Source organism: Anas acuta, chromosome 18 (genome assembly GCF_963932015.1).
Source record: "Anas acuta chromosome 18, bAnaAcu1.1, whole genome shotgun sequence".
NCBI classification, from domain to species: Eukaryota; Metazoa; Chordata; class Aves; order Anseriformes; family Anatidae; genus Anas; species Anas acuta.
This window is the reverse complement of record NC_088996.1, coordinates 8,132,496-8,145,176: the sequence shown is the minus strand read 5'-3', so window position 1 is coordinate 8,145,176 and position 12,681 is coordinate 8,132,496. Positions and strand designations below refer to the sequence as shown.

Genomic DNA, 12,681 nt, shown 5'->3' with positions numbered 1-12,681 from the left:
TGCACTTTTTTTTTAAACCTTTGTTGTTAACAGGAGTTTTAACTTTTCAATTAAATTCTGTAATCTATAGGAAGCCAAGGCAGCTGTAGAGGAGACAAGAGCCTTGAGAAGTAGGATTCATCTTGCTGAAGCTGCACAAAGACAGGCTCGTGGTATGGAGATGGACTATGAAGAAGTAATTCGCCTGTTAGAAGCTGAAATCGTAGAGCTGAAGGCTCAGCTCACTGATCATTCTGGCCAAAATAAAGTAAGCAAAGCAGCCAGTCTCCTGTCGTAGTTACCATGGTTTCCTTGCTGTTGTCATGTATCTTGTTTTCATTTTCTTTTCATCTGCTTTCCTAAAGTAGGTCACTGTTTGTCTTGTATTATTCAATAACTGGAATGATGCGGAGCGAAGGGGGTAATGTGAAGCGTATGAGTCTTCCTTTATCCAGATATCTTGGGGCTGCAAAAACAGGAGCTAGAAGCATATGTGGGTCATAGGTCAATACGGAACATCTCAAGCATTAAAGCAGGGAGTAGTTTCCGGACTGCAGATATATCCTCTGTAAAGGCTATACGTATATTTGTATGCTTTTGTATATTTGTACAAGTGGTCTTAATATTTTTATATTTCTGTTAGACAAATAATAGTGATAATAAAGTCCACCACTGTTCTTAAGTAAATTTGGATTTAATCAAGATAATCACCTAAAAGCTACTAACAGCACTCTGCCAGAGAGATTTCTTTTTTCAGTTGAGCTTCATATTTTAAAACTACTTCATTTTCAGTAAGTCGTTTCAAAACATGTTAAGGAATAAAATATTTTAAGCACTTTTTAATTTTTCCCCATAATTGAGGATCCATTTTCTACACACAGTTTGAAAAACTGCAGACAGGTCGGGATTTGTGGGTTTACCTTCTTTTCTCATGAAAAATGGATGTGCATAGGAATTAATGGTGAAGGAAACCTACTGAAATGGTCCCTGTTTCAGCATGAGAATTAGTTCAACATTAAAACGGTTAAACAGACCTCTATGGTGTACAAGCTTACAAAGAAGCATAGCAATGATCTGTAATTCCTCTCACCTAATTGTGAGTGTGCATGATAAGATGTATCACACCGTAGAAGCTGTTCTTTCTGAACATCTGGGTGAGATGCCCCAGCTTTTATGTATTTTTTTTTTTAAGTTTTATTTGTTTTCTAGGACTTGAATAAATATAAAAATACTAAGAAATTCAGAGCATGTGGGTTGTTGTATTAAAGATTTGTTTCTAAGATGCTAGCTTGAACTCCTGAAATTCTGATTGCGCACTTGAAAATCTGAGGTGAGATTTGGTTCTGTGTGTTTCTTACTCAAAAAAGCACTATCAGGTAACTATAGGTAGCTATATCAGGTAGCTATATCAGGTAACAGTACAGTTGATATAAAGTCTTTATATATTTTTATGTAGCTGATTTTTCTATATATATATTTTTTTTTTAAATATTAAAAAGTATTGTGTCTCGGAGGGCTGACCAGCTACTTCTCCAGCAGTGGACAGTGAGATTACAAAAAAAGATGTTTTAATTGAGAGGTTATTTGGCATTCTAAGAGATGGTGATTCTGCTGCTTTGTACATTATGTACAAACAAATGGGTGCATTCATTTGTCTCAAGTAAAGATAATAAAAAGTGGCTTTGGGGAGTGTGGTTTTTTTTTTTTAACAACTTCTGTAGGAGGTAGTGGGCTATCAGAAAGGATTACATACAGGCTATGAAAATTTGTTTTAATGATAGTGATATGTTCTTAGTTTTGGAGCATATTTTGTTCTAGATCTTCTGTTCAGTGAATATCTTACCTAAACAAATGTGCCTGTGTACATGTGAAGACTTCACTCGTGGTCCTCACACTTGAACAGTAGTACCGGGGACTCAGGGCAGAGCCTGGATCCTCCAGAACTCGAGCTAATGAGTCAGACTTGGTAGCTGGGGCTCACAATCGCTGTAGCTGAAGTAGAAAAGGGATGCATAACACTGATCAATAGGTTATACAAGTGCATGTAGAGAAATCCTAGGGGGTAATTTTCTTCACGATATGCCGTAATTACTCTGTTGGCCAAGGGATGTACAGATGCAAACTAGTGGACTGAGCTCGTTCACACGCTGGCTATTTATGCCACCCTGCTGATAGGTACTGCCAGCATCAGTTCAGTATTTTTCATCCATTCATGAATCAGTTCAAACAATCTAAAGTTTCAGACCTATCACTGTTGTTATATGCCAATTTCAATTGACCTTGATATCATAATCCAAGATGTGTAGTTGTTCCTTACTAGTAGATCAGGCAAACCTGCCTCAGGAGCAGTTATGTTTTTCAGAAAGGTTGAAAAGATGATGTGTTAAATTTTTCAGACATCCATTTTAATTCACACCTTGTACCTTTGTGAGCCATGGAAGAAATGGTTAAAATAAAAACCTTAAAACAGTGTGGACCAAATCTCTTTTCCAGGATAACATCCAAGACTTGAGAAAGAGAGTTACAGTACTTGACTGCCAGCTGCGGAAATCAGAATCGGCTAGGAAGACCTTTGAGGTGGCTACTGAAAAACTACTACAATTTATAGAGGTAACTTTGCCTATCATTTCTAGCAGCATTTTATTTTTAAAGTGTAGTACTGATGTTTCTGAGGAATAAACATAATAAGCTGACTATAACCTATAGTTGAAACCATTCCACAGCTTGATGCAACTTGCTAGAAATGATGTAAAAGTGTATAGGTCTGTGTAGGAATTTACTTAGTCTTTGTATCTTGCTGTACACAGAACAAATGAAACTGGACAGATATTTTAAACATAATTTTTCACAAACATATCAACTTCTGTGAAATTCCCCAAGAGGGGGAAAAAGCAGAAAATTAATATCTAATAATATTTTAAAATGCTATCACACAAACAAGTAACATTATGGTATTTATTTCATGCAAAGGGGTTATCTTTTGTTCATTTGTTTTTTTAGTTCTGCCTTTAAATTGACTTACAGAATAGTTGAGACTGAGAGGAACCTATGGAGGCCATCTAGTCCATCTCCCTCTCCTCAAAGCATTGGACATTGGCCTCTTGGGTTCTAAATATCTTCCTCAACCACTGTGGGCAACCTGTTCCAACATGTACTGTCACTTAACGTATCCTATCACAATGTAAGATGAGAAGATAATTAGAATCAATTTCATTCATTATTTTAATAATGCGAATAACTATAACTTAATATGACCGGCACATTTATATTTTTCAAGATGAAAGGGTTGTTGTTGTTGGGTCAAACTGAATAGGAAATAGTTTTAAACATCTGGATGGGAAAGACTAGACTGCAGTCTCTTGAGATACAAATCAAATCCCATGTCCCCAAATAGAGCATCTAATTATAAAGTGTCAAGTTCTTGAATGTGTTGATTTATAAAGTGTTAACTTCTTGACTATGGCCAACAGGTTGTGCATGAAATCCTTTCAGATAACTCTACTCCCTCAACAGTTCTAAGGTAGGCAGATCTGAGCTCTTTTGTGATGAAATGGCAGTTATTCATGTAATAATGAAAACCTCTACGATTGTTTCAAAGTCTCCAAATACTGTTTTGAAGCTATTTTTTCATATAGTTTTCTGAAGTATGTTACTGAATGCAATTATAATTGTGGGAAAGAATAAAAAACTAAGCTTTCAGGATGCTGCTTCATTAAAAAACAGAGTATTAAATTAAAAGAGTTAGTAATCGCATAGTTATGGCAGTCTGCATGTTGCAATAAAATAATTATCTTGTGCTAAGATTTACTTAAAATTGTAAGCAACCCTAACATTTCTTAATTTTTTATTTATTTATTTTTTTAACCTTTGCCCAAGTGAATTTGCATCATCAGTAATTCAATTGCATATTAATAAATAGATGGCATGTATTTCCATTTAAGTTTCATTACTTTTCTTGTTTATAAAGGTACAGCTAGGAGCATTCAACAAGACTTTGGCCCTTTTGAATATCAGCCTGATTGTGCCTATATATCCCAGATACTGTTATGCAAACATAGCACACTAAAGTTGTTTTGACTCTATCCTGCTGTCCTTTCTGGTAAAACTCTCAAGTCTATTTAACTGAAGTTAGCTGGAACTTTATTGCAATAAGATCTGCAGGATCAAATAAACTATTTGCTGTAGCTGTCTGTGTTCTCAGATGCTACTCCTGATCAATTAAATGCAATTCCCATTGGCACTACACAAGAATGATGTTGCATGTTTTATAAAGGTTGTAGACTTCATTTTAGTAAACAAATTGAAGTATAAAACTCAAAGCTAAGGTCACAAGCTGATACCCTAAAAGAACAGAAGATAAGAATTAGGTGCCCGAACAGTGTCCCTTCTTAAATGTTAATATGAAAATTAATTTTAAGGAATTTACTTTTCTGACATCTACTGAGGTTTTGACATTACTTTTTGGGGCACGAACTATGTTGTTCTAACTGAACTATCCAACTTTCCTAATACATTTGCTATGTAGACAGAACTACTTCTGAAACAAATTTATGTTTGGTGGTGTTAATCTTCTGGTTCATAGAATGAGAATAACACCTATCTAGAAACACAGCTTTACTTTATTAAAAATAAATCTTTATATTTCTAGTCTTACAAAAAAAACACTTTTTTTTTTCCTATTAGTGACAGAAGAATAACCTTATCTTCTAAAGCACTTCGGTTGGGAAGGATCGGACCAACTGTCACCACAGCTCTTGCAGCAGAAGCCAGAGACCTTGCCAAGTCTGTCCGTGCCATTTTGGAAGTAGACTGTGAGTGAGTGTGTGTGTGTCTGTGTTTGTATATACACACATAAATACTTCCTTCCTTTCATCAAATGTTGTAGCTTTAGCATCTTGGCTGCCAGTTGAAACTACTGGTGGTTTTTTTGTTAGTTTTCAGTTGAAAGTTTCATCCATTTATACTAAGCCAAGGCAAGAAGTATTACTCTTTTTTTTTTTTTTTAATAAGAATACCTGTTTAATAAATCAAGAAATTACTTATTCTGAAGCTTAAAAAAGGAAGTAGGTAGACATTTCTGAAAATACCTAATAATTCAGAAAGATACAAAATATTTCACTTCATTCTGAAAGGGTCATCTTGGCAAGTGACGAGCATTATGCCAGCTGAAATTAATGACTTATAATAGAGTGCACTAAAGCTGGTGGCTGGTAATAGAGATGTCAGTGATTTGCCACCACACAGCAGACCTCTTGGAGGTACAGTGATCCCTCACTGGATCCAGTTTCTCTTTTTATTTTTGTTCTTCAGTTTCCTTTGCCTTATGCACCGTCTTTTTACTTTTACATTTATCAACAAGCTTTTATCTAAAAAATAGCTTGTGAAAAGAAGAAATGGAAAAATATTAAACAATTATTTTAATTCTGTTCAATAGAATTCATCACTCTTCCAAAAACATATACCAACGACTTTATGTGGTTTAAGATCGTCTTGCTCTAGGAAGTAGTCAAAAATAAGCATCACATGGGATTCTAGAGGCCTGAGTTTCATTGTCTCAAGAGACACAATCTGAAATTCATTGGTGGGATATTTCTGTTGACATTTGTGGGCTTTGAACAAAAATCATATAGTGAATGCAGTCTGAGCTGACAGTGTTTTGGAATATTAGCTTTAAGATCTCAGTATCTTAAACCACATAAACCCTCTTCTGAGATGCAAAGAATGCATCAGAATGAGTAGATTTCTCCAAATCTTTAGAAAATCTGAGCATTATTGTTAAGAATTTTTAAATGTGGAATTGTGAAGTTAGGAAATGTCTTTAAGTAAACAAATCCTCCAGGGCTTTTAAATCTGGTATCAATTCAGCAGCAGAGTACATAGATGTTTTTTTTTAAGATTGAGCGTGAACTGGTAGAATAAATCATTCATAGCACCAAAGGACAATGCAGATTCAGTGTCAGCTAAATATGCACCTTTATCAAACTATAATTAGAATATAAATTTATTCTAGAATACTTTTTCCTGGAAAAATTAAAGCAGAAATTTAATGTCAAGATGAGGAATATGAAAATCTCCAGAATCATGTAAAACCAGCAGAATTTCCTGACTATGATGTTCTATTTTCGTAAAAGAATGTTTACAAAATATTATTCTGTTGAATTTATGAGAACATTTATCAACTGGAGTCTTAATGAAGATTTTATTGCTTTAGGGAGTAAATGTAGCCTGCAGTTTCTATTGGAGATAAGTGTATTCCCTCAGTTAGATCATTAACAGAATTCTGTTCCCATTGGTCAAAATTATGCTAGTTCATGACCAGTTACTGTAATAAACTGTATGCAGTTGGAAATCTAAGAAGCAACAGTGGCTTATTAAAGGATTCCCATGGTTGCATACTTTGATTGCATTTACCTCTAGATGGGCTGACGTGTCAGTGCTAATCCAGATTAGATGGATTGCTTTGCAAAAATAAAACAGAAGTGGTCCAACACATCACAGAAGTTTTTGGAGAGCTGGAGAATTATGGTGACAATAACCATTGTATCAAATATTTTAATATTCTTTATACATTGTTGGAAATTAATTTAGAAGGGGGCTGAATAAGTATATTCGTCGAGGAAACATTTCAAAGTATGAAAAATATCTTACTTGCATCACATATCTATGCATCATGTATAAAGGAGAACGAAGCAAAATAAGTAGATAAAGACGAATTATCCAAAACATTAGAATTAGAATGGCTGGAGGAGGTGAAAAGAAAAACAGTGGCCGGATAGTGGGGAATTTGTTTTCCACCAGTGACAATGGAAGTATTCTGTCACATTAAGTTGTTTCTATCACACTACACAGGAAATCATGCAAGGAAAACTTTTAGTCCTAAATGCAATTGAGTTCTAACATGTTGTTGTGTCAAAAATAATAGGTAGGATACATGTTAGAAAGCTCTAGAGCCATAGCAAAGATCTGTTTTATGAACCTGCGGGTTAAAAATAGCTCTGCAGAGAAGGATTTAAAGATTGAACGTCATCCTTCTGAGTTCATTCTGATTTGGAGAGTATTACAGATAGACTTGTTCTCTGACGAGCTTGTGTGTAAGATTAAAGCTTTAAAGCTCTCTCTCTCTCTCAAAAAAAAAAAAGGAAGAAAAATAGTTAAAGCAGAGTAACTGTTTAATAGCATTCTGTCTGCAGTCCTCTGTGCCAGATTCACACAATACATTCCCCATGTGATCTTCTGTTTTCTTGCAGATGGGCTGTCATAGAAGGGGGCTTTCATATATGTAACACTTCATAAATATCATACATTAAAGAAAAGAGTATAATAGGCACTACTTTGAAGACTGAAGGCTATGCCATTATTTCCAGAAAGGAGTCTTCAGCATGACAATTTGTTAATGAATTCTAGGAATGAGAGAATTGGAGTGAATATTTTTGAGACTGCTAAGTGGATAAAAATGTATTGTTGGGCAATTATCGTGATACATTTTATCTTCTGAATGGATCTTCTCTTTCTGTATTTGTTTCATATTAATCTTCTATTTCTGTATTTGTTTCATTTTGAACAAGGAGAAGTAAAAGAGCCCTAACAAAAATAGTTTTTCAATTTATTTGCAATACATGTGAAACACATCTAGGTGTAAAGACAAGATTGTGGAGCATTCCTCCAAACCAAAACTGACTTTCATGTTAAAAATCATCCTCTACATCCAGGACAAATTGGCATATGTATGAGTTAGCCACACTAACTGTCCTCTTCCCATGTAATAACATCACATTTTCCCTGAGGGAAGAGGTTTAAAAAACCTCAGTGTGTTCTTGAAAATCTCTGAGTACATATTGCTTTGTCTGTAATAATGCTGCAGATCAGTTTTCAGCTGTGTAGGTTGAATGACAGCTGTGTGACATCAGTTTGACAATTCTTTAAGTGAGGAATCTGTTTAAAAACAAAAACGTTTATAACAAACAAACAAGCTTGTTTTACAGTGATTACTACTATAGGATCCTCAAGATCCAGAAATGCAAATCAACGTAATAAACAGAATAATCAAGCTCATCCCTTGAAAGATTCGTTCTTCTTCATCTTGAAAAACTGATAGCTATTTTTAGATGCTAAGTCTTGGGAGGCCTTTCTCCTTTGCAGAATACTAGCATCTCCTGAAGACATAAAGAAAATTACTTTCATCTTACAAAAGATAATAATGCCTCAGTGAAGAACTGTAGCATTTAAAAGTCATTGCTGGCTGCACTTAGTAGTCCATATGGTGAAGATCATGCTAAAAAGAACTGAGAAAGCATTTTCTTCTTTTTCTATTACAAAATTAAAAAAGAAATATACTTGGTCCTGGTAATGGCAAAAATCTGATTAACCCTGAAACACACTTCTCTTCTTAAAATAGCAGGCAATAGGTATTTTGAAATGTGCAGTAGCATAATATAGCTTTCAAGTATTTTGACTGCTAATTTCCTCGCTTTGCTTCTGAAATTTCTATCCAAAAATACAATCTTGCTCTTGTTGATATAATCCCAGTCATCAGTATCTATTAAGTGCTAGGAAGCCTGCTACTCTGATCAGCAGGAGCTCAAGTAATGGATCTTGAACTATTTTTTCACCTCATTTTCCTTTAATCTGTTGTCAGCCTGAAGTCTGACACACGGCAATCATGCTGAAGTTCACTACAGCGAGCTCCAAATTAACATATTGTCCAAAAGTCCTGTTTACCTTCTTGATATGGATCTCATTAGATGCCATAGCCTATACTTAGGAAGATCCCACAGGCAGAAGTTTAGTTGCCTGGGCTGTGCCTTCATTTTCCATGTATCCTGACTGGCTGTAAAAAGAAGGCAATTGAAAGTGCTGGTGGTCAGTGCCTATTAGTGCTTATTCTCTTGATAGTTAAGTTGCTTTTACCTTTTGGACCACAGACGAAGTCTTATATCACAAGCATTAACAGCTGAAATACGGAGTCTATCCATCTATTTGGTTTATTTTTTTCAACTATATTATGGGAAGTTGCCACCTTAATCCCATATTCAACAATCTGTTATTTATCTTTGCATTCCATTGACAAGATTATAAGCTGATAGCAGAAAGTTATAATATAAGGCAGAGTAGCATGTCCTCTGGTATAACAATTTTACTATTTTGAGGAGAGTTAATAGTGCTAACTATTCATATTCTTTTTATTTATAGACTGCAGCCTTGATATGTTTATTGTAATAGAATTAATGCCATATATGTTATTACTGTTTTGTTCTTAAAATTAGGGATACAGCAATGCTATAATTTTGTACAACTTTTTGGCTGTAGTTCATCAGGAAAGTTATGAAAACGTTGATGTGTAAGCACTGCATGTTCCCCCTGCCTTTTTAGTTTGTGCATCCAAATCCAGCTGTAACATGGATAGGCATACACGGGCTAACTTCACTTTTATTAGTTGAGCTAGTCATATTAAAGATGCATTTGTAGAGACCAAATATCAAAATACTAGTCCTCCATTGACCCCAGGAATATTATCTGATTGCTGACATTTGCTGAAACTCATACTGCTTGTCTTTTTATCTTTTCAGTATCAGGGAGAGAAAATTATTTCCTGCAGGATCGTTTTTTTCTGGGCACAGTTCTGCATTGGGAGGATAGCATACCTATAATATACTTCCAGATAATAAACTAGAAATGTACCTTTTCATCCTGACTGAGAGGAAGCATATAACTAAAGACATAACTCTGTGTATTCATTGTTCTGGCAAGGCCATAAATATTTCAGTGAATTACTGAAATCAGAAATAGTAGAGAGCTATTAAACTTCAATGTACATCCTTAAAGTATCTGTACAGCTCCCATTTTTAATAGCTTTTGACTAGTAAATGAAATAAATCTTAAAATCAATGCTGTATACGTTAAAGATATAGATGTTATATTTGTTAATTAAATATTTTCTGGCACAATATTTCTACTAGGAAATACTATTTTAGTGAAATGAAAATGTGTTATTTCTTTGAAACTTTTGAAAATCAGAAGAGGTGATTTTTACCATAAAGGAATTTATCAATTCTTTTATCCAGTAGAAAATTTCAGTTTTACTAGTCCTTTAAGGTTGGAGAGTTGTTCCCCGAAACAAAAATATTTCATGGGAGGGTAATTTCATTTTTATAGACAACAATAACTTTAAGTTACTAGATGACTTCTTTTGTTGCTGAATCTTTTCTGAGTTGGCAATTAAATAACAACAGCAGCAGCAGCAGATAAATCCGAGAATCACAGTGGTAATTTTAGAATATGTCCACATCATCAGTATCCATCCACCTGCAGAATCATGCTTAATTTTGACCTCATGGGAATTGCTCTCTTTTGCCACAGACTACCAGTGCTGTATTTCTCAAATAGCATGACAGTGTTATACCAAATGTTGTCATCTTCTCAAGAACGATTTTCTTCAAATCCGGTTTTCCTTCGAGAGCAGGAGTAAGTGTGCCTATAGCATGTCCTCCTGGTCTTCACTGGGTTCTGAAGGTTCATAAAACCTCTTCCGTATGTAGCAGAAACATCTCCCAGTTTATCTTGAATTTGGAATTTAGTTCTTTTCTCAATAGTTTGCTCAATATCATCGTGTAGTGACAATATATAGGACCAGACAAGACAGAGCAAGACAGAAGCTTCATGCTGTCGCTGAATGCATTGTTTTATTCAGTCTCTGTGGGGCACTGGTTTAGAGGTTTCCAGCTCTGCTCAGTGGAAAACTTTATAGGAACTAGGAGCAGCTGTCTTGCAGTTCATCGTGTGCCCTGGCTTGTAGGTCCCTGCTACCAACCACACACTGTGGGTAAGTGACACTATGCAGAAACTGTGGGTGCTGTGCAAACTGATAGTTTGTCCAAATATTAAACTTAAGATAGTGAGAAATTTTAATACTACTTGTGGTTCAATTGAGGAGGACTCATGTTTATTTACTGATCTGGATTCACTTTCCTCGTTGCTAGTGCAACGAGGAAATATAGTTTGGGGATTAAAGTAAATTTTTCTAATTTTCTATTTACATCTTCAGTGATGTAAATTGAGAATAACCTTGATTTAATTTTAATTGTTCCAGTACATAAAATCAAATATATATGAGATGCAACATTGACAACATCATTGAATTTTTGCCTCATTCTGAAAATTGGAATGTTTCGGGGGAAAAAAAAAAGTTTATCAACAACTCTCAGGTATCCTGAAAATCAGATAGAAGAAACCCAAACGTGAACAACTTCAGAAAAATTAAAATTCTAAGTTGTATAACAGTCCAAATAACAAAACAAACAAACAAAAAAAAACATATTTAATGTAATTTTACAAGGACAGAGTCTAGATTTTAAAAGCTTATTCTACATAACTTCGTACAGCAAGACATTGAATTTTCTGCAAATTGTTTAAACTTGCAGTTTTGTCTGCATGATAAGTAAGAATGAAGATTTGTAATTTTGCCAGTGTTTGTAGAAGTGTAATTCCAAAAAGAAAAACCTCTTCAGGAATATGAAAATGTTTCATTACAACAGTAGAGAAGTGTTCCACTTCAGAAATGTAGTCATGTACAATATTTAAAATATTTCCAATATAAATGAAAGTAAAATTAGTGTACATGAATATAAAGTTTTAAATGGTACACTCCATTTTTAACTTCATTGGCATGTCTGTAAAAGTAAATAAGTAAGGCCAGTGAAGTCAAATCAGTGTTTTAATAGTTTTGGAAAGGTGGCAAATGGCAAAAAACTTTCACAGTTTTACCTTTTGTGGTTTTGGTTTGGTTTTTAGTGTGATTGATGGGGTGTTAGTTCAGGTGTTATCTGGCAAGCCTTAAAAAAGGAACAAAAAAGTCTGCTTTTTTGGCCAGGATTGGTTTGATTTTACAATAAATACTTGGAAGGAGACAAGTGAAGAGTAGTTTGGTACATGATCAGATTTAAATGTATTACTTCTGTGAATACGAGATACAAATGCCTTGCGAATGGGAAGCAGAAGAAATGTCTACATGTAATGTAAATCACACACAAGTTTACAGAATTAGTACTCAGATAGTACTTTGCCTCCAAGGAATCCAAAAACATACGACTTGAAAGAGTCTCCAGCAGTTAGGTAGGTAGTGCATCTATCTGTCTGCCTCTAGCAAAATGAGTTACATCTGCGTGGATCCAGCCAGGTATTTGTCTAACGTATTCCACAGCTTTTCTAGGCAAACTGTTCCCATGCTTAATTGTCTTTGCCATTAGAAACCTTTGGCCTAAATCCTCCTCATTGCAGTTTAAGTCTATTACCACTTTCTTTCATTGCAGTGGTTTTTGAAAACATCCTACTTTCCTCTTTGTGGCAGCTTTTAACATGTTTGAAGAACACACTGTGTCTCCATTCAGTTTTCTGTCCCCCAAAATAAGCCAGTAATACTAGCTCCTTACAGACTTTGTCTTCTGCCCATTTTATCACCCTTGTACTTCTCTGGATTCTCTCCAATTCGTGCATGTTGCATTATGCTCTGTAGCTGAGACCTTCCGATGGGAGATGAAATGGACTAGTAGGTTGGTTTGTTTTAATATATAGCACACAAGCTCTCATGTCCCAAAATGATTTTCTTTTTCCCTGGTAGTTTCCTTTTACTGATTCATATGAGGTCGGTGCTTTCCTACCCCTCCAGAGCCTTTTCTCCTGAACCAAAGGCTAGTTAGATATACCCCA

General features: G+C 34.9%; 1 protein-coding gene and 1 long non-coding RNA gene across 6 annotated transcripts in view; one reads left to right on the top strand and one right to left on the bottom strand.

Moving 5' to 3' along the window:
* The window catches only part of STXBP4 (syntaxin binding protein 4), a 73,293-nt gene that overhangs the window by 32,087 nt on the left and 28,525 nt on the right, over positions 1-12,681 (top strand). For all 5 annotated transcript variants that reach the window (XM_068654519.1, XM_068654520.1, XM_068654517.1 and 2 more), the window contains 4 exons: positions 71-247; positions 2,473-2,589; positions 3,450-3,499; positions 4,663-4,790. In XM_068654519.1, the coding sequence (XP_068510620.1) occupies positions 71-247; positions 2,473-2,589; positions 3,450-3,499; positions 4,663-4,790 (472 nt within the window). The remainder of the gene's footprint in view (positions 1-70; positions 248-2,472; positions 2,590-3,449; positions 3,500-4,662; positions 4,791-12,681) is intronic.
* LOC137841540 (uncharacterized) overlaps positions 1-12,681 on the bottom strand; it is a 31,402-nt gene that overhangs the window by 6,327 nt on the left and 12,394 nt on the right. The gene's annotated exons all lie outside the window — the stretch shown is intronic.